General features: G+C 45.5%; 1 protein-coding gene across 5 annotated transcripts in view; it reads right to left on the bottom strand.

Moving 5' to 3' along the window:
- Positions 1-21,935, bottom strand: part of opn5 (opsin 5) — a 43,545-nt gene that overhangs the window by 2,428 nt on the left and 19,182 nt on the right. For 4 of the 5 annotated variants that reach the window (XM_031877086.1, XM_031877085.1, XM_031877087.1 and 1 more), the window contains 4 exons: positions 19,454-19,573; positions 3,276-3,446; positions 2,022-2,356; positions 1,636-1,880 (listed from right to left, as the gene is read on the bottom strand). In XM_031877086.1, coding sequence (XP_031732946.1) covers positions 1,636-1,880; positions 2,022-2,356; positions 3,276-3,446; positions 19,454-19,573 — 871 coding nt within the window. The remainder of the gene's footprint in view (positions 1-1,635; positions 1,881-2,021; positions 2,357-3,275; positions 3,447-19,453; positions 19,574-21,935) is intronic. The other variant, XM_031877083.1, reaches the window with a different exon arrangement.

Genomic DNA, 21,935 nt, shown 5'->3' with positions numbered 1-21,935 from the left:
TCTGAGGGGTCCATTGACCTCTCACCTCAAGATATGTGAATGAAAATGGGTTCTATGAGTCCCTACGAGTCTCCCCTTTACGGACCTGCCCACTATGATAATCCTATGCAGTTTTAGGCAAAAACGATGCCGTTTTTTGCATGCAGTGGAAATGTGTTATTTTCACCTATTCAAACAATGCTCTCTGTATACTGGGGTCCCCAAACATTCTTGGACTTGCATGAATTGGGTTTCGATTGGAAAGCTTAGATTCTGGTGGATCCAATGAGCCAAATTGTATTCCTGTGTGGTCATGTTATTCCCCATAATAGCCATTTAATTGTAGTAAGACCATTTTAAAAACTTGACCTCACTGTATAAAGTGAACTGCTGTGACCTCTAGGCGTATTCTTTGATGTGCCAGAGCCTGCTAGCTGGCCTACATGTACGTCAGCATTAACGGGCAGCTGAGTTTTCAGGTGCAGCACTGCAGTGAGGTGCAGCGTGTGCTGGGATTGGTCAGTGGGCGAGCACGTGACTATCGTGAAACAAAACTTAAAGTAGCCAGCAATGCTTAGTCGGAGTAGTAAGAATTATGACATTTTTTGCTTGGTGCAGATTTATTTTTTTTTTAACCTAGCTTTGTTTTTTTAACACTCACTGGCTGAAAGGAGGAGCAGATTTGGGATTTAACCGTGGGATTAAACTCTTTGTCAACAAAGAAAGGAGGATGGAGTTTGTCTTTAAAGAACAGCATTTGGTAAGTCAACTGCATTTGTTTTTTTACATCTAATATCTGAATGGCCCTCGAGTGTGTAGCAGGATGCGTGTTGCGCTGCAGTGTTGCTGGATTGATTTGTTGCTTTGTTGTCTTATAAATATATGTGACTGGTTCTTGTGAGTTTGTTGTCATTGTGTTAATTATATAGATTTGGACTATATGCATTGTCCATTAATTACAAAGCATACCGTCATGCGGAGAGTTATTGGTTGTTAAAGCTAGTTTAGCGTAGCCTCCCAGAAGTGCGGTGCCTCAGCTGTCTTTTGTTTTGGGTTTTTTTGTTCCGGGTTCAGAGGTCACAGCCCGTTGTCTGCTACGTGAGAGCAGTCCACCGAAAACATATTTCCCACAATTTAAGCTTCTGCATTTTCCAAATGGACTAGTATTATTCAAACGTATTGTTCGGTTCGTAAGCCTCGTACCGAACGGTTTAATACGAATACGTGTATTGTTACACCCCTAGAAACAAATAACCGTAGCTTGCTCGTCATAATGAGCTTATTAGGTGGTGTTTCAGCTGCAATTAAGGTTGAATGTTTCCTGGTAATTTTCCACAAAATCTGTTCCCATTTCCTGGGAAAAATACCTGCAGGATGCTGAGATGTTTAGCTTGTGTGTGCTTGTGCGTTTACGTGCTGTGGACTCTCTTATGCACCAACCTTAAACTGTCTGTATTACAGTAATATAATGGGATCAACCTTTCAGTTACAGCAGTTCTACTAATTAGCAGAGAATATATTATAGCAAATTAGCCAATTATAGCAGAAAAACAGTAAGAAGATTCAGGTTATATTGGCCGCGATGCACACTTGAATGAATATGTACCAACAGCGTCACAGGAATAAAGACTGTAGAGTAAAACACACTCTATTTACCTTGACTTTCTAAAATGCCTACGTTTCTTCAGGCCCTTAAAGCAGGAGGATTTCGTGCAGGAATTTTTCAGGTCCAGCACCTGGTAGATGATGGGGTTGTACATAGCCGAGGACTTGGCCAGCAGCGTGGGAATGACAGACACGGGGATGGGCACGGAGTCTGGATCACCAAACGCCGACACCACTGACACCACTGCATAAGGGATCCAGGCTATCAAGAAGCCTGCACAGATCAGCATTGCCACCTGTGAGGGGACACAAAGCAATAATCAGATCACTTATTTGTACTTCGCACAAATTCCTCTATGAGTATGCAAAAATGTCTTCTTTTCTCTTTGTCCAGCTCTTTTCCTTTACCAGCACCTTCCCTCCAACCTCTCACCCACCTTTGTGAGTTTCATCTCTAGGTTGTGGGTGTTTGTGATGCGGGCGTCAAAGCTTGAAATCTCCTTTGCAGACGACTTGACCTTGAAAATAATCATGACATAGGAGAAGACGATGATGCCCGCGGGGAGGATGAGACAGAAGAACAGGATGGCCATGACGAAGCACTGGCCGGACACGGAGGCCTGTGCCAGCCACCAGTCCAACGTGCAGGAGGTCCCGAAGGGCTCCGGGGCGTAGTTTCCCCAGCCGACCAAGGGCATGGTGGCCCAGAAAGCTGCATACACCCACACAAAGGCCAGGCACAGAAAGGCGTGGTGGCGTTTCAGCCACGTGCCTAAGAGTGAAGAAAAAGACGATGGACAAGTGGTGAGAGATGTTAGAGACTTAATTGGAAAACTCAAATTACATCTGTTAAAAACAGCGTTTGCTCAGTTTCAATTAGGCTGGTTGACAAAGTGCAAACCATTTCTGACGTTTTTGAAAGACACTTTAAAGGAAACTGACCCTGGAGTGGTTTGAGTTGTGTGTGCCTGCTTTCTGTTGCTTTCTTGAGTGCAGCTGCATGAGAATGTTGTGTCCCTGAACTATAAACTATTTCAGCAAACTCAAACGATAGTCAAACTGAAATTAAAATTAAAATTTTAAGTGATTGCAATTAGCAAAATATAATTTCAATACCAATAGTCACACAACGTGGGACGCATGAAAATCTCAGCAGCTGTTGACATAACATGCACGGAAAGTAAGCTCTGCTGTTAATCAATGCTCATGTTAGCAAGCTAAGCTAAGTTGCTTCCACTTTCCGAGTGGAAACACTTTAGCCCACCCTGCTAGCTTACTATGATCTTCCCAAATGTTGAATGTAAAGGAACACTCGGCTTTAAATCACTAAAAGTTAGTGGTTAAGGCTATGAGGACTAAGAAAAAAGGAAATACAATTCACTGTACGCCATTCCTGTTTAACATAAGAGTAACATTTGCAACACACAATTCATGTCCAGGGCCACTCAAAGGGGATTCAGGCGACACCCATGGGCTGTAGGATGTTCCAGGAATAATTGAATTCTAATTTGTGACTACAAATTATTTTATTAGGGAATAGGGAGTATAACAATTATACAATATCTAAGAATTAATATTCCAGTCGTGGGTTTGGGTCTACAAATACAAATTTGTATTTAAATCAAAAAGGGTGGGTGTGTACATAGAATTCAAATGTTTAGGCGACCCTGTAATAAGAGATCCCGACGTACCGTATCTGAGATGGCAGATCTTGAGGTACCGGTCCAGACTGACCACGGTCATAGTGATGAGGCTCCCACAACCGAAGAAGAAGCCCGCCCAGCCGTAGAAACGACAACCCTCCCAGCCGAACAACCAGCGGTGGGCGAAACTAGATACAACAAAAAAGGGCTTTCCTGTCACTGAAGGGGGGGGGGGATAAAAGAACGACATGCGTGAAACAGAAATGGGAAGGTTAGAAAGGAGGATGGGAGTTGGTGGAAATGGAGTTGGAGAAAGAGTGGAAGGGAAAGACAGAGAAAGGATCAGAATTAGATAAGATTAAATGATTATTCACTACCACTCACCAGCTACACAACCGTTTCCACAACACAGATCAAGACTGTTACTAAAGAATGAATAAGATTTGTATCATTGTGTCTTAAATGTAACTATGCCTAGCCCTTACAGAACTACAAACATGTATTTAAGCCAGATGCAAAATTGTGTCTTTACAAATTAAGTAATCTGCCTATTTTTTTATTTTTTTTTCCAATCGTTGGAGACAAAGTCAGCCATTTCGTAAATCATTAATACTCAAGTCTTCATAGCAGTCCATCCCTCATCAATTGGGACTCCCCTCCCACTCCTCCCATATCACCAACCAAAAATCAATGTGTTGGAGTGCAGTTGACAAAAGCCCCTTTCTCTCTTTCCCAGTGTATTCAAAGGTTAAAAGCAAGAATACATGTGACAGCTATTGGTACAACATCCCCAACAAAAGACAACACAAACCAATACAAGGCAATACTAGTGATTCTTGTAAAGCTTCCACAGACTGTTACAGTCCTGTCTTAAGGTGTGAATGCTGTGGTATTTTCATGGGACTTTACCTTGGGAATAACCTTCCGACACAACAAAGATTTATGTGTTCAGCCCAAGGCTCCAGTGTCCTCCTTACTGCAGAGAACCCAAGTGACTCCCTGATTGTTGTATCAGATGCGGACCATCTTCCTAGAAAGCTGGACATGCCGAGGGCCATGTGGCATGCTGAGCCCAAGCGGCATTAAAGGGATAAACATCAAAAACCTCTCGAGGCAAGTTTGCATAATCATGAGCCAATGATGTGATGAGCCAAATGTATTCTTGGAATCGTGGAATCTGTAATATCTTTCAACTGATTCTGCATTCCTTTGCAACAGGACAAGATTTTGGCAACAGAAAGTTTTTGTTTGTAGTCCGAGTAGTGTTGACCAATCACGTTGGAACAGGCTTTGGTTGAAAGCAGGTAAACAGTCCATGTGCAGAGCCAAAGAGTTAGGTTTTTATTGGTTTAAAATTAGCTTGTAAACTCGCTACGTGTGGAACAATCCAGTTGTATGCATCGTCTCTTAACTCCAACTTCAGTGTTGCGTCTCAAGATGCTAATTAGGATGTAAACAGCAGCAGCACACGGAAAAGGAAGTCTTGGACTAAATATCGATATAGATTCCTGGGCACTGCTGGTTTTTTTGCAAACATTGTTGAAACAGAGGAAAATTTGGCTCGATTTATAGCTTACTGGTGGCAAAATGGGAAAGGTCACTTGTCTCCAAACCAGTTGAGGATCCATCCTCTAGGGGTCATCAGATTGAAATCATAATTGACATAAGTGTTGGTCCAGTGAGAACATTTACCTGGTGGTAGTGCTTAAGAGCAGTCACCACAACACATCATTTGGGAACTATGAATATTCATACTAAATGTCATGGTGATCCGGCCAGTAGATGTCAGGACAACTTGCTCCCGGACCAAAGGGTTAGACGGACACACAGCTAAATCAATCAGTTGAATGAATGCATCTTTAGGTTCAACTGGGCAAAAAACTAATTTCAATAACGGAGATTGTTCATAAAGGTAATGTATTTGACTCTTGATCCGGCTGTCTGTTCAGGATTTGTTCTGTGCACTTCCGGATGAGATCGGGTTATTGTCAGCTACAACTATCAATATAACTTGTACTTATTCTTATCAGCGTTTTGGTCTTGAAAAAGGCTGCAAAATGTATTTGAGACGCTTTAATATAATTTAGTATATTATAAATTTCAAGATGATCAGGAGGAGCCCTCCATGTCCTTGTAAGCCCTACTAATGGGCTTAAAGAGAGAACAGGTCAACCAGGAGAGGATTAAAGCACCGAGGATGGCATGGAGTGTTATGCAGGTTAAAAAAAAAAAACATGCGATTACACGATTTGAGTTGAATAACTCTAAAAAAAAAGAAAAAAATGTTCTTTACTCAAAATCCTAAGATAATTAATTTTATATATTAATGCCGCTCAACTGGCAGCAATGTTATCTCTCGGCAACTCGTCAATGTACGTACAGTGAAAGTGCTTGTTTTTACCACGTGTCTGGCAACATTATGGAAAGAACCCTAAAGCGAAATAAAACCTTTTTCTTTACCTTTATACCAATTTAGCAAATTGTTGTCCCCATTAGTCACTTAAACACAAAAATATGGGAAAATAGGGTCCAGGTTGAAAAATACAGACGTTACAGACTGCTACGAGCCTCTGTGCCGAAGTGTCCCTGAGCAAGACACTGAACCCCTAACTGCTCTCCGGGCGCTTCTCAGCAGCCCACTGCTCCCAATGAGCTAGGGATGGGTTAAATGCAGAAGTTACTTTTCATGTATGTGTATATGACGACTCTCATAAAATTTCGTTTTTTTTATTTATTTCGTTTACAGTTTTTTAAAAACTGTAGTTGAAGTAGTTTAAAGAAAAAATGGCTGCCATTGCACTGCAGCAATGAGAGCAAATGGTGGTGATTTCACAAAGGGCAATGTGTTAATAATTCTAAGAAAACATGAATGATACACCATGGGCAAGTTTCTGGGTGCTATTTATGGAAATGGTTTCCATATGCTATGAAAACCTAAATGGGACCTAGAAGCTGAGAGATGAAATGTGAAAGAATTAATGGACATTTTGCTCAGTTACTCCAAAGCTTCCCTGCAGCACTCAGACTCCAGCATCTGCTGGTCCAAAGAGACTGTGTAAGCAGACCATCTCATCGAAAAGATCAGCCTTTAGAATAACAGGCACTCCATATGCAGACATCAAAGGAACAAGGGTTACTTATGCAAATATACAGTACATATTTGAGCAGTAGCTCAGTCTGTGGAGACTTCATGGAGCATGGACTGGTAGCTGGAGAGGTGCAAGTTTGACTCCACTGCCGGGAAGCCCTTGAGCAACACACCGGTCCCCCAAACTGCTCCCCGGGCGCTCTAACATGACTGTCCACTGCTGCCATTACCAGGATGGGTCAAAGGCGTGGGCTAAGTTCCCCTTTGTGCAATGTCTCACAATAAAAGTAGATTCCCATTTACAATTGAAAAGAAATATGCCCTCTTTGATATGAGAACCTTGTTGTTGCAGAAAAAAAGTCACTACAAAGATGTATAGTGCTATGAAAATTATGTTTGCCAAGGAAGACTCATTTTATGAAAAATTTGACTGCATACAAGTCCAAGGAGAATAAAAGAAAGAGACAAAAAAGGACATAATAGACATGAATGTCACGGGGTGTGGTGGAGGACTCAAGTGCAGACAAGACCAGCAGTAGAGTGAAGTGGGTGTTTAATGAATGATGAGATCAGAACAGGAAACTTACAGAAACACAACAGGGAATCCACGGACGAGACAAGAGGCGAGGGGGGGAAATCCAGCAGGACGAAGCAGACGGGGAAACCGGGAACAGGACAAGCCAAACAGGCGGGTAGACATGGCAATGATCTGGCAAAGAGTGACTGAGAGGCAGGGGTTTATATAGTGGCTCTCTTTTATAGTGGCTCTTTAAACAGGTGAGGAGAGTTGTGCTGATGAGGGAGTGCTTGATTAGTGATCAGAGGCAGGTGAAGGGAGTTAGGCTGGTGCTGAGGGAGTGGCTCACAGGTAGAGTGAGGAGGATGTGGAGCTACACAAAGACACACACAGAACACAGAAGGCAAAGCCTGATCGTGACAATGAAAGCATTTATGGAAAAAGAAAAACGTGCTTTCAATCATTTAAGTGCAACTTGCAACTATAGCACCCAAGAGACATACTAAGAGGGTTGATTTTCAAATTGCATTAATATTCACGTTTAAATGCAGACTCTTCATGTTCTTATTTTTTATAAGTAATAAGTGTACGACAGAAAGAAAGACAGGAAATGCTTTAGTAGCTACAGTTAGTCGTAGGTGGCTTGAAAAAGACATGAAGTTCGTGTGACGTCACATAAGCACGTCTTATCCTCCGACGATTCTGAATCAATTCACAAACGCCAAACATGGATTTCTGTTTGTCGTTAATAACGTTATCAAGCAGAGGACTGTGAATAATGCCCGTATGAATGCAGTTGAAGCTGCATACACCCACACACATTTCTCTGTATCTCCCTGTTCTGTTAGACAGTTATGTTTTACATTGTATTTCAGTGGTGGAAGGGCCTGAAAATAGTGACGCCCTCTCAAGTTATTCAATAGAGAAATGGTCTTGAATAGATTCCGAATCCAACCACGACTACAAAAAATCCAAATGTAATTGTGAAATTCCCCAAGATTCCCATGACGTCTTACAAACAATGTGGTTTTGCACACATGAATGCGGATGTCCATGTTCCCATCTTTTATTGTGCGTCTGTCTCTGAAAGACACAATGTCAATGGAGTTCTATGCACATATTGATGACCATCACGGTCGCCAGTATACAAAGGGATACCACCGGAGTCTGTGTGAGTAGACGTGGTTGAAATGAAAGAGTAGCCATTAAGATACAACATCGATCAAATGCCATCATGCAGATGATATACTGGGCATGTCATTATTGGCAGCAGCACAAACATCTGCATCACAGATCATGCATCAGTTCTTCTTGCAGATAGCAGCTGCAGTGAAGCATTAGTTAGTGTATTCAGGGTGGGCGATATGACCTTAAGTTTATACCGTTGTATAAACCATAAACCAATAAACTTTTTCATTGGATTTTCAACCTTCCGTTGGTGTTTGTCACACATCATGTGTGACAAACACCTCCGTCAGGAAAAGTAACCCAAAGTGTGAAGTCTCATCAAAACAGGAAATGCTGAGCTCCTCAGCACAGCTGGGAAGCCATGAGTGACAAAAACTCTGTCTGAACTACAGGCTGCTGAACACAGGACAGGATGACAGGAGAGGCTGTAGGTAGAGGTTTAAACATGTAAATAGTTCAATTCGTTTAGCAAGTGGAGCCTCGATTTCTTTCCAACACAAGCAACACTTATGGGCACTTGGAAAACTGTCGGCTACATAGATTCTATTGTTTTCCAATTTGGTAAAATAAATTATATTCAACTTGGCTTGCGTCGCCTTTTTTTTCTCTGCAAAGATAGACAGTGAAAAGGATCGGTTGGCTGCTGGTTGTACGTAACCTTAGACCAGGGGTCACTAATAGGCGGACCGTGGTCCACGGATCCGGACCCAGACACCGTTGTATCCAGACCCGGGATCTAAAACAGATAGATAAATGAGAATTATTAACTTTTAACGGAGCGCTCCTATTTTGACCGGCGCAGCTTTTACGGCACTCGTTCAGCAGTCCAGGAAACACACCAATTACATGCGTTGTTTAATCACTTCAGGTCATGCTGCTGAGCCAATCACATATGTCTATTCCGAGTTTCCCTACGCAAGTGAGATTTACACACACAAGGGAGAGATGAGGAAAGAGAAGGAAGAGTAGGAATATCACGTGAGAGAAGTTATTTCACACGACGTTCTCCAAAAAGAGAAAAGTGGTCACAGAGACCAGAACCAAGAATGAACAGACTGTTATAGGTTAATTCTTCCCTGTTCAGTTTAAAACCAGTGTGTCTCATGTGTTCAGAGACCATGACGATTATTAAAAGAGACATGAAGCTTCACTACGAGACAAAGGATAACTCTTTTGAGCAAACGTACCCACTCACATCCGAAATGAAGTCACAGATGTGACAATGTAAGAAGCCAATATGATCAGAACCCTAACATATGAATTCACTGTCTAACAATGATGTTAACAGAGAGGAATAGAGCTGAAACAAGTGGTTTAATAACCACAGATAAAGTCCCTGCACACAAATGTATCTTTTTATAAGATTGGAAAAATATAATATCATGTTTTTTTGGTTGACATCACTTCACCCTGAATGAACTGAATTTAAAGCTGCAGGGCAATTCAATTCAATACATGTTTCTGTATTTTATTTTAAGATGCACATTTTTCAAAAGCTTTCTGTCATTTATTCTTCAATCCAGACTGGAAATGAGAGATAATGTATTCATTAATAGAGTATGTATTATTTATAATTCATCCAGTTCAATTTGAAATCTGACAATACATATTGTTGAGATATCAGTTGTTGGCTACATACAGACGTTAATACAACTGTTATGATTTAGTTCCATATATATTGAAGTAGCCTAACGACATTATTGTGATGTTCCGGACCCTTGCATGAGGAAAGTCTCTCTAACTGGACCTCGTTGAAATTGTAATGAATAGCCCTGCCCTAGACAGTATAAAGTTGTGAGGATTTACGTCTAATTCTGCTCCCCACCGACCCTACGATTGCGCCATAGAACTATTCCCCGGCGCCACCCTGCCCTCCAGCCGACTATACAACCTTTCCCGGCCGGAACGCGAGTCGATGGAGACCTATATCACAGACTCCCTCGCTGCTGGAGTTATCCGCCCGTCATCGTCCCTGGTGGGAGCGGGGTTTTTCTTCGTGGCCAAGACGGACAAGAGTCTCCGTCCTTGCATCGACTACCGAGGGTTAAACCAGATCACCACCCGGAACAAGTACCCGCTACCCCTAATCAACTCTGCTTTTGAATCCCTACCCGGTGCCACAATTTTCACCAAGCTAGACCTCCGCAATGCTTACCACTTGGTTCGGATACGAGAGGGGGACGAGTGGTAGACCGCTTTCAACACTCCCCTGGGACATTTCGAGTACCTGGTCATGCCATTCGGACTTACAAATGCACCAGCCGTTTTCCAGGCTTTGGTGAATGACGTGCTCAGGTATTTTCTGAACCGGTTTGTGTTTGTCTACATCGACGACATTCTGATTTACTCCTCAAACCTACAGGAACATTGCCACCATGTCTGTCAGGTCCTTCAGCGCTTACTGGAGAACCAACTCTTCATCAAAGCCGAGAAATGTGAATTCCATGTCACCTCCGTACAGTTTCTTGGTTTCATCATTGAGGAGGGTCAGATTCGCAAAGACCCGGAAAAGGTTAAAGCGGTCACCGAGTGGCCGGTCCCCTCTAACAGGAAGAAGCTCCAGCAGTTCCTAGGATTTGCAAACTTCTACCGCCGGTTCATTCGGAACTACAGTAAGACGGCGTCACCCCTAACCAGACTCACCTCCTATAAAGTGGCTTTTTCATGGTCCCCCGAGGCCAACCAGGCATTTAATGCCCTCAAGGAGCGATTCACATTAGCCCCCATCCTAGTACAGCCGGATGAGAGCCGCCAGTTCGTGGTCGAGGTGGACGCCTCCGACACCGGAGTAGGAGCAGTATTATCACAACGCTCAACCACTGACTCTAAGCTCCGTCCGTGTGTTTTTTTTCTCTTGCCGCCTTTCCCCGGCCGAGTGGAACTATGATGTGGGCAACCGGGAGTTACTGGCCGTCAAGCTGGCTCTGGAGGAATGGAGACATTGGTTGGAGGGGTCAGTCCACCTGTTCATTGTGTGGACCGACCACCGAAATCTCGAATACATCCATTCTGCCCGGCGACTGAACTCCCGCCAAGCCCGTTGGGCTCTGTTCTTTGTCCGTTTCAACTTCACCATCACCTACCGCCCAGGAAGTAAGAACATCAAGCCCGACGCCCTCTCTCGTCAGTTTTCCCCAGACAAGGTTGACCCAGCTCTGGACACGATTGTTCCACCCGCCTGTGTCCTAGGGGTTCTCACCTGGGCGATAGAGTCTGCAGTGCGGGAGGCTCAGCAGACCCAGCCAGACCCAGGCGCCCAGGAGGTGGTCCTCCTGGGCGCCTGTTCGTTCCCCTTTCCGTCCGTTCCCGGGTCCTTCAATGGGCTCATGACTCCCGACTCTCCGGCCACCCTGGGATAAGACGTACAATCAACTGGCTCCAGCGCTCCTTCTGGTGGCCATCTTTGGACAATGACACCCGAGCGTACGTCCTAGCCTGTACCACCTGTGCACGCAACAAGGCCTCACACAGACCCTGTTGGACTATTATGACCTCTGCCTGTTCCCCACAGGCCTTGGTCGGATATGGCATTGGACTTCGTCACCGGATTTCCCCCCTCCGAGAGCAACACGGTCATCCTTACCATCGTGGACCGGTTTTCCAAGGCGGCTCACTTTATTCCCCTTCCCAAGCTCCCGTCGGCCCGCGAGACCGCAGACTTGTTGGTTCAACATGTCTTTAGACTCCACGGCATCCCTGTGGACATTGTCTCTGATCGGGGTCCCCAGTTCTCCTCCCAAGTTTGGAAGGCGTTCTGCCGCAGCATCGGTGCCACTGCTAGGCTCTCCTCCGGCTTTCACCCCCAGACCAATGGGCAGACCGAGAGGCTTAACCAGGAGCTAGAAGCCATGCTCCGATACGTAGCGGCGGCAAATCCATCTTCCTGGAGTCGTCACCTGGCCTGGATAGAGTATGCACACAACAGCCATACCTCCACGGCAACAGGTCTCTCCCCCTTCGAGGCCTCCATTGGCTACCAACCTCCCCTTCTACCCAGCCAAGAGGTCGAGATTTCCGTCCCGTCTGTCCAAAGCAACCATCGCCGATGCAGAAGAGTCTGGAGAGAGACTCGTGCCGCCCTACTGCGGTCTTACGAACGAAACAAGCGTTTGGCTGATCGCCGTCGCACACCCGCCCCCACCTATCTTCCCGGCCAACAGGTCTGGCTTTCCACCAAGGACATACCCCTACGCACAGAATCCAAGAAACTCTCTCCCAGATACATTGGCCTGTTCCCCATTGTCTCCGTTATCAACCTGGTCACGGTCAAACTCAAGCTCCCGCAATCCATGAGAATTCACCCTGTTTTCCATGTGTCTCTTCTCAAACCCGTACACTCCAGTCCTCTGAACCCTCCGGCCGAACCCCCTCCACCCCCCCGACTCATCGAAGGCGGTCCGGTTTACACGGTCGACAGTCTCCTGGATGTCCGCCGACAAGGTAGGGGTTACCAATACCTCGTTGATTGGGTGGGGTATGGTGTGGAGGAACGATGCTGGGTTCCTCGCTTTTACTCTGTGAGATTCCTCTACTAACAATCCGTTTTTGTGTTCAACTTACCTGCCGTCCAGTGTAGAGCCTCGGGTTTTCACCTGCACGAAGAAGCCTTTCAGTTCGTTCCTCGGAGATCAACTGTGAAGGCTTGGCTATCCTGTGTTGAGCCCCGGGTTTCACACAGTTGATCCAGCCTGCCTGCCAGCCACTTTCCGGCTAGGATCAGAGCGGAGCGCGAGGACGAGGACGCGCCTCCGTGTTTGACGTGACTGTTTATCTGTCGGCTTCGTCAGCAGCTCAGAGGATTTAGCCACTTTCCAGCTTGAACCCGTGTGGAGTGCGTAGATACGCCTCCTTTTGACTTCATCTATTTCCTGTCTTTTCCTCTGCCTGAGAGAAATAAAGAATCTTGGTTTTTGAAATAGAACTCTGCTGTCCTGAGTCTGCATTTGGGTCCATGAACACACCACATCATAACAGAACGGACTGACCACAACTATGGACCCAGCAGCCGCAGCAGGATGTCCACCTGCAGATCCCCTGCAGGTGGCGATCTCAAACCACATCATAACAAAAGTGTGTGGAAGCGAGGTAGTTTATAGAGTGTTGTATCTCCCTCGACTTTGTGTGTGTTCATCAGGGTAAAGACGGTATTACAAAATCCATGTTGAGGCCGAACAAGGAGGCGGTGACGGTAGACGGCTCACCCCTACAGTGTGTTGCATGAATGGGATGTTGATGGCTTTTAAATCTAATTTTAAAAAATACAGATTGAATAATCAAAGGATGAAAGAGTTGCTTTTCTTCAAATTTATATTTCTAAAGCTGTTTTAACTTTATTTGAAAGAATAGAATTGAATGAAATGAAATCACGGGTGGTAAAATTTGATGATGCCCAAGGTAACATCATCAAGGTAACGCTCGCCACAGAATGCTCTGGCTGATTCAGGTCATCGTGACAAGATGTTTTCCGACCTTTGATGCCAGCAACACAGCTGGTGTGGTGACTCACTTTGGAATGAAACTCTTTACTTATTCTCTACGTGCCGTCACAAGGGCTTGTTTAAAAACACTTATTTCGAGCCAAGGCCTGCTGCGTGTGTGGCCACGGGGCAAACACATGGGCTGATAACCGGACTCCACTTCCCCAACACAAACGGTCTTTGTTCGCTTGACTGTGTTCTGCATAGAGTCGGTCACACCCGCGTCAACATCCCACACTGGTGCACACCATCGCCAGACTCCATACGGACCAGATATACAACATTAGGTCAGAGATCATGGAATGGACTGATGGTTTAAAGACATTTATGAAGAAATGCTCTCGGGGTCATAACGTGGATTTATAAGCAGCTTGCACCTTTTGTTGCTCTGCTGTGTCCCAATTCCACATAAAAGAAAGCCCCAGAGGGCTCGTCTTTGTCATGTTTTTCTCTTTACTTCACAGGGAACAATTGAATGCAGAAACACTTGATCTTAATGGACCTTAAATCATCCGCGTCTCGTGGTTTCTGCAGCTGCGCTCGCATTGTATTGGAAAAAGCCCAAAAAACAAAATGTCTCACTAACCTCCGCTTTTCGTTAAACTCAATGGAACTCATTTATTCTCGAAGACTAAATGGGCTCAAAACAAGCTACAGCAAACATTGAATACAAGTTCACCGATGTTAGCATCAGGGGTCAGCTGTTGTGGCCTCTCTGGTAACTGTTGATTTACTGCAGTGTTTATGAAAAGAAAGTCTGTGCCTCATCTGCTAAGAAGATTTGAGAGAAACCATTATGACAAAACCACATCGTGTGAATGCTCAAATGATTTATGTCAGCAAACTGTCGTTTCCATCCTGTCCTACCGGTTGATTTGTGACTGGCCTTGCAGCTATGGCTCATAAATGAAAGATTCTATACAAAATGTTTGCTCGTTAACACGCGTATTAAAACATTATCCAACATTGTTTTTCCTGAAAAATAGAGGGGCGGCTAATCCTTCCTCCCGCGCATGACCATGTTTTATGTAGAGGGTCCATTGTCAATGTGTTTTTGAACGAAAGAGAGAGAGAGAGCAATAACTTCTGGATACATTTTCATGAAATTTGACATAATAAAGAGAGAAATTATAAATTTGACATTTAATAGCCTTGATAAGGTCCTAAATTATCATCCGGCAACATCTGCAAGTCACATTAGTCCAACTCTTTGCTTTATGAACAAATAGCTCAATCTCAGCCTCAACTGCACGGTGTGTTAATAAGTTATCTTAGCGTGCCAACACGCTAAACAAACATGGCGAACCATGCTAAATATCAGCACGTTAGCGCTACCGTTGTGAGCATGTTGACATGCTGACTTTAGCGTTTAGTTTAAAAATGTCAAAGTGTGCCTCTGAGGTCAAAAGTGTGCGCTAAAAAGTGAGTCTGAAAAAAAGAAACGCATCCGTGTCCAGAAGTCAATAAGAATGAAAGTCAATACACGTGGAATTTAAATGGACCCCAAGGCTGGTATTATGGGTTGGTCAAATTAAATCAGGAAAAGAACCTTTTGAGATGCAATACTAGATATTCACTTGGTTCTGGGAAACAGAAAAAAACTGAAACAAATGAAAAGGTTTCTTATCAAGAGTGGAAAGAAATACGGGAATGGAAATCATTTCACTCCTCTGACATCAAGTGCATGAATATATTCATATATTCATATATTCATGCAGAGAAAATGCAGAGAGTAACCCAATATATGAAGAGAGACTGAAAGAGAAACAAAATAGGCTGACTGACAATATATTCACGTGTGTTGCGTTGGGCCAGTGAGGGAATTTGAAAAACCTAATGGAAAATATCATCATAGCCCTATCTTGAAGGGCTTTTTTTCGTCGGATAAAGTTGTATCGAAAAAAGTGGAGGGCGGATCTAAATCATCTTTATTTTATTAGAAATATTGAATGTCTTTAGCTTCAACAGTGGTCATGTTTTCAGGTTGTTTGTGTTGGTTAGCAGGATAACTGGATTACAATAGGAAAGATTTTGTAAGATTTTAAATAACTTCATTATGTCAACCAGCTATTACATGAATGACACAAATCTGGCACTTTTGTTGTTTCCCCCCCCCCGCTAGTTGACCAAGTAACCCAATCGCCAGAAAAAATGACGCCTGTGAGGGACATCAGGAAGATTGGAGGCAGCTGGCCATGGCCTTCGCCCTACAAGACCCGCCCCATCCGGAGGAAGTGCTGGCTTCTTCCCCTCTCACACCTGGTGTGCGGCCAGGAGCGTCTGGCAGCAGTGGAACCTTCTGGCACTCACGACGAGAATGCTCATTCTTTGTTGCACACTTGAAATGTCCTGGCCTTTGTTCATTAAAAGTATTTGTTTGTTTAGCTCCGTTCCTGAGTTTTCGTGATGTTTTGCTGTGGTTCTAGAGCCGGACCATAACAAATTGGGGGCTCGTCCGATTCGGAGACTTAAGTGGTGACGTCAGGTCCGGGGATTCCTTTTTTTTGCTCTCGTTGTGGAAACTCTCGTAGGCAGCGATGAGATGTTTTTTCTCATATTTTGTGTTTATCGTTAGTGCTATCGGCTTAATTTGGTCTGTTCTGCAAAAAAGTCACGGGACAAAGGAAGGTAAGATTTGACCTCTTTGTGGCACAAATGTTGAATTGACTCCCCTGTAGGAATATCGCGTTTCCCATTTGGGATTCGTTTGCAAATAAATGTAGTGTGGGGTGAAAGCGGTTGCGAGCAGTTGACTCGGGAGCACGTCCGTAGTGTTGGCATTGTTGCCAGCTTGCTGGTCGTTTTGTCATACTATCGGGTTTTGGTGTATAAATACCCGCCGTCAGTAGCCCTTGAAGACTAGGGTTGAGTTTAGGTAGATCTGGATAGGCAGTTAGAGGGGATGCTCAATTTACTAAGTTGCTCCTATACTTTCTTTGTGCACGGGTAAGGTCAATACTTTATGTTCTTTTGATCTCCGGGGATTTGTTTTGCGCATTGGTCATTTGTGCGTCATGGCGGGGGTGGATAACTTCATTCAAGCTCCGTCCGAGGCATTGTTAGACCAATGTACAAAGGATCAGTTTATAAGGATAGCCGACTACTATAAAATAGATGTAGGTGCTAAAAGAGTAAAAGAAAATGTTAAGGCTATTTTGAGTGCAAATTTGTATGACATGGACATTTTGACACCTCCAAAACCGTCGCCTACGTCCATTAACCTAACTGGAGCTGCTATTGTTATGGAATTGCTCCCTGACTTGACTTTAAACTTTGAACAACAGAAAGAAATGTTGATGTTAATAATGCAGCTGGAAAAGGATTTGGAATTGGAAAGAGTACGACAGCAAGCAGAGTTAGAGAAAGCGTTAGCATTGGAACAAATGCGACAGCAAACGGAAAGGTCTAAATTGGACTTAGAAAGCGAGAGACTCCAGTTGATGGGGGAAGGTAAATTGGGTGATGGTTCACGGAGTGAAGAGTCGGCTCGGCGTGATGATTCACATGAGATTGTGAATAACTTACGTTTGGTGCCAAAGTTCAATGAGAGAGATGTTGAGACTTTTTTTACGATGTTTGAACGTGCTGCCGACATGAGGGACTGGTCAAATTCGGACCGCACAATTTTACTGCAGTGTGTATTGACGGGGCGCGCTCAGGAAGCCTTCTCTTCGTTGACCACAAGTGACAGTTGCGATTATGTAAAGGTTAAGGCTGCGGTTCTAAAGGCATATGAATTGGTCCCTGAAGCTTACCGTCAGCGGTTTAGAAGTTGGAAAAGAAGGGACAAGTCGCATCTTGAGTTTGCCCGTGATTTGGGGACAAAATTTAGGCGTTGGTACTCTGTGTCAGATGTGAACGATTTTGATGAGCTGTGTAACTTGATGGTGCTTGAACAGTTTAAAAGCTCAGTCCCAGAGGGAATTGCGATGTACATCAGTGAACAAAAAGTGAAGACTGCAGGTGAGGCTGCTGCGTTGGCAGATGATTATGTTTTAACCCGCAGAAGTAGCGGCGGGGGTCCACGCACTTATGGCTTTGCTGGTAGGGAAAATGTTCCTGCCCGGTATTTCTCTGGCCGTTCTGGTGGAAATTTTCGTTCAGAACAGAGAGTTGACCATGGTGTCCGTACCTCTGACGAAATGTGTCATTTCTGCCATAAGGTAGGTCACTGGAAAAGACACTGCGATGTGCGCAGGTCTCAGAACAGGCATAATGGAGCGCAGGTGAAACCAGCCGCTCTGGCTGCGCCAGTTACCAGGTTGGTTACTTCGGACAATTTGAGTGGTCTGACATCTGTCATAACGAAGCCTGATTTAACTCGATATTTGCCTTTTATCACAAAAGGACATGTGTCTCTGGCGAGTACTGACAGGAAGGTGCCAGTAACCATATTACGTGGCACTGGAGCATTGGATTCATTCATCCTAGCGTCTGCTCTGCCTTTTTCTGCGGAAACTGACACAGGTTCATTTATACCTATTTTAGGGATGGGTATGTCTGTTTTTCAGGTGCCAGTACATAAACTTGTGCTCCACTCGGACTTATTTGAGGGAGAAGTCACAATGGGGGTACGCCCCGCTCTACCAGTCGAGGGCGTTACGCTGGTTCTGGGTAACGATGTAGCTGGGGCACGTGTCTGGGCTGAAGATCCAGCTCAACCGGTACTTGTCCCGGTACCGCTGGGTCGTAAGGGCCCGGATGAAAATGAGGAGCGGTATCCTGATGTAGTCCAGGTTTGCGCCATGAGTGCGGCCAGTCAACAGGCAGAAGCAGAGGTGGAATTGGAGAATGCGAAAATAAATGACCCCACAGAAGTGTATGCATTACCATTGTCTATCTCACATAGCAAAAAGCTGATTCCATGCTGGCTGGGCTGTTCCAGTCTGTTCTTCCAGCAGATGAGGTGAAAGATCGTGCGCACGGGTACTTCATTCAGAACGAGGTATTAGTCAGAAAGTCGGTGCCACGTAGCGAGAGTTTCATTGGAGATCCTGTTTACCAAATTGTCGTGCCCTTAAAATTCCGTGATTTGGTCTTGCGTTTCTCACATGAGTCAGGGCACATGGGCGTAGGAAAGACGTATGATCGCATTCTTAGGCATTTTTTTTGGCCCTGGATTAAGAGAGACATGGCGACCTACATCAAGACCTGCCATACCTGTCAGTTAACACTTAAGCTGGCTGCGTTGCAAGAAGATTGGAGAGAACCAACAAACAATCTGGTTCATTATGTCAAATGGGTTCCGGATTAGACTTGACTCAGCTGGGGAATTGGCAAGGTCAAAGTTGGCTAAGGGGCAAGATAGAATGAGAATTTGTATGACCATCGAACAGCACGACGTGTTTTCAGTTCAGGCATACTCTTTAGAGATGCTCGCATTAAATGGAAGGACAATAGTTTTGTTGATGCGTTATCCAGGGGCCCATGTCAGTAATTATGTTGCACCTTTTTTTCAACTTTGTTGTCTCTGTCTCTCTTAAAAATTGCTTCAAGGTACCAGTAGCTGAGATGGGATATGAGGCATTAACTGAAGGAATGGTGAGAAACTATTGAGGTGACTGAGGATAATGTATAATAGTATATATGCTTTAGAATAAGCAGGTTTTTTGAGATGTAGAGATGTGGGCATGGTTGATGTCCAGGTTCCTGTGGGGACCCTGTCTTTATGGGGAGGGGGGTGTGACGGCCCAGGGCCTCTGCCAGGGAGTGTCTATCTTTCAGTGTCCCTGGATCGTTGGAGATGGACATCAGGAAGATTGGAGGCAGCTGGCCACGGCCTTCGCCCTACAAGACCCGCCCCATCCGGAGGAAGTGCTGGCTTCTTGCACCATTGTACGTTCCTGAGATACGTTTAACATCCACACTTGCATTGTTTTTTTTTTAATGCCAAATGGTCTCATATGTCTCCGTCTTTTTTTTTTGTACCCCAGTAACTACACACAGAAGCCAGTACCTGATATGCCAAAGTCGAAGACGGCTAGATTAACAGTCATGAGCTCAGGAGGCTTCAACTTGGTCTTGCGTTTGATGGTCATATAAATGACATAGCCGTTCCCTGTTGCAGACAAGATTCCTGTAAGAAAGAGAAAGAGAGCGAGAGAGAGAGAGGTTTAACCATTTGCGCTTACACCAGTTTGGTTGTCTCTACATAAATCTGAATGCTGCTGTAGGTGGCAAAGCAAGAAGGAACATTTGTTCCGTAGAGTCTAATACTTTCATTGGATTCCCAATCGAAGGCAGCCAACTTTCTATTCATATGTATATTTGATAGCTTTGGGAGCTATAACAATAAGCAGCGCAACAACACATTATGTAACAACATCACATTATATCCAGCTCCAGCTCCGCTCCATATCCCTCCCAGTCCACGAGGTACTGGAATCCATGACCCCGCCGGCGCACGTCCAGGATCTGCCGGACAGTGTAGGCTGGGTGGTCCTCAATGATCCGGGGGGGGGGGGAACGGGCTGGAGGGCAAAGTGGACTGACGGAGACAGGTTTCAACTGGGAGACATGGAATGTGGGGTGAATCCTCAACGAAGCAGGTAACTTGAGTTTCATGGCTGAAGGGTTAATAATAGAGTCTATCTCAAAGGGCCCAATATAACGGGGCGTAAGCTTCTTAGAAGAAGTCTGTAATGGGATATCCCTTGAAGATAACCAAACCCTCTGACCTGGCAGGTACCTTGGTGCCGGGGTCCGATGCCGGTCTGCAAAGCGCTGGTTGCGTTCCGCTGATCGTAGCAAAGCCAAGCGTGCCTCCTTCCACACCCTGCGACAACGGCGAAGATGGGCCTGGACTGAGGGTACTGCAACCTCCTCCTCGTGGACTGGGAACAGAGGTGGCTGATACCCTAAGGAACATTCAAACGGCGATAACCCTGTAGCAGCACTTGACAAAGAGTTATGGGCATATTCTACCCAGGGAAGATGCTCACACCAGGACGAGGGATTCCGGGCTGTGACACACCGCAGTGTCGCTCCAAGGTCTTGGTTGGCCCGCTCCGCCTGTCCATTAGTTTGTGGATGATAACCAGACGAGAGACTGACAGATGCCCCAATAGCCTTACAGAAAGCCCTCCATACCTACATCATAGTTCTGCTCCGCGGGGGACAAACGGCGGGAGAGGAAGGCACAAGGATGGAGCTTCTTATCTGCAGCCGAGCGCTGGGACAAGACGGCCCCCACTCCCGAGTCCGAAGCGTCTACCTCCACGATGAATTGACGTATGGGATCCGGATGAACGAGGACAGGCGCCGTAGTAAAGCGTCTCTTCAGTTCAGCAAAAGCGGCATCTGCTGCGGAGGTCCAAGAGAAGGAGTTTCTGGGAGACGTGAGCTAGGTCAGAGGTGCCGCCACTCTGCTGTAGTCGCGGATAAACCTCCTGTAAAAATTGGCAAACCCCAGGAACCGCTGGAGCTGTTTGAGGGAGGTGGGTCTGGGCCACTCTGCCACTGCCTGAGTCTTCCTTGGGTCCGTCCTCACCTGCCCGCTCTCGATGATGTACCCCAGGAACTCCACCGAAGCCATGTGAAAGTCACACTTCTCCGCTTTAACATAGAGCTTGTTCTCCAGTAGCCACTGGAGAACCTGTCTCATGTGCCGAATGTGTTCCTCCGTGTTCCGGGAGAAGATTAAGATGTCATCTATATAAACAAAAACAGATCGGTTTAGGAAATCGCGAAGGACATCATTAACAAGAGCCTGGAAAACTGCAGGGGCATTAGTCAGCCCAAAAGGCATGACCAGGTACTCAAAGTGACCCAGGGGGGTCCGGAAAGCAGTCTTCCACTCATCTCCCTCCTTGATACGGACCAGGTGATATGCATTTCGGAGGTCGAGTTTTGAGAAGATGGTGGCTCCCTGTAGTGGTTCGAAAGCTGAGTTTATAAGGGGGAGAGGATACTTGTTTTTAACTGTTATGTTATTCAACCCCCGGTAGTCAATACAGGGACGGAGGGTACGGTCCTTCTTGGACACAAAGAAAAACCCAGCGCCAACCGGGGAGGATGACGGCCTAATTATACCTGCTGCTAGAGAGTCTCGTATGCAAGTCTCCATGGACTCCTGCTCCGGGCGAGACAGGTTGTACAACCGACTAGCGGGTAAAGGAGCACCAGGCAGCAGGTCAATGGGACAATCATAGGGTCGGTGCGGGGGTAGAGAGAGAGCCTGCTTCGTGCTGAAAGCTTCCTTTAGATCCTGATACATCGAGGGAACAGCTGCCAGATCCAGGGGTTTGGTGGCAAGCGCGGGGGCATCGCCTTCTGTTGGAGCTCGGGCAGATCTCAGGCATGAGGAATGACAAAAAGAGCTCCAGCTCTGAACCCTACTCTTCGACCAATCAATCTGGGGATTGTGGAGCCTTAACCAGGTCTCACCGAGAACCAAGGGGGTGTGAGGGGAGGATATGATATGGAGCTGAATGAACTCG

Source organism: Anarrhichthys ocellatus, unplaced genomic scaffold, assembly GCF_004355925.1.
Source record: "Anarrhichthys ocellatus isolate YVR2014 unplaced genomic scaffold, GSC_Weel_1.0 scaffold125, whole genome shotgun sequence".
Taxonomy (NCBI): Eukaryota; Metazoa; Chordata; class Actinopteri; order Perciformes; family Anarhichadidae; genus Anarrhichthys; species Anarrhichthys ocellatus.
Note: the sequence above shows the minus strand (reverse complement) of the source record. Positions and strands in the feature narration are given on the sequence as shown.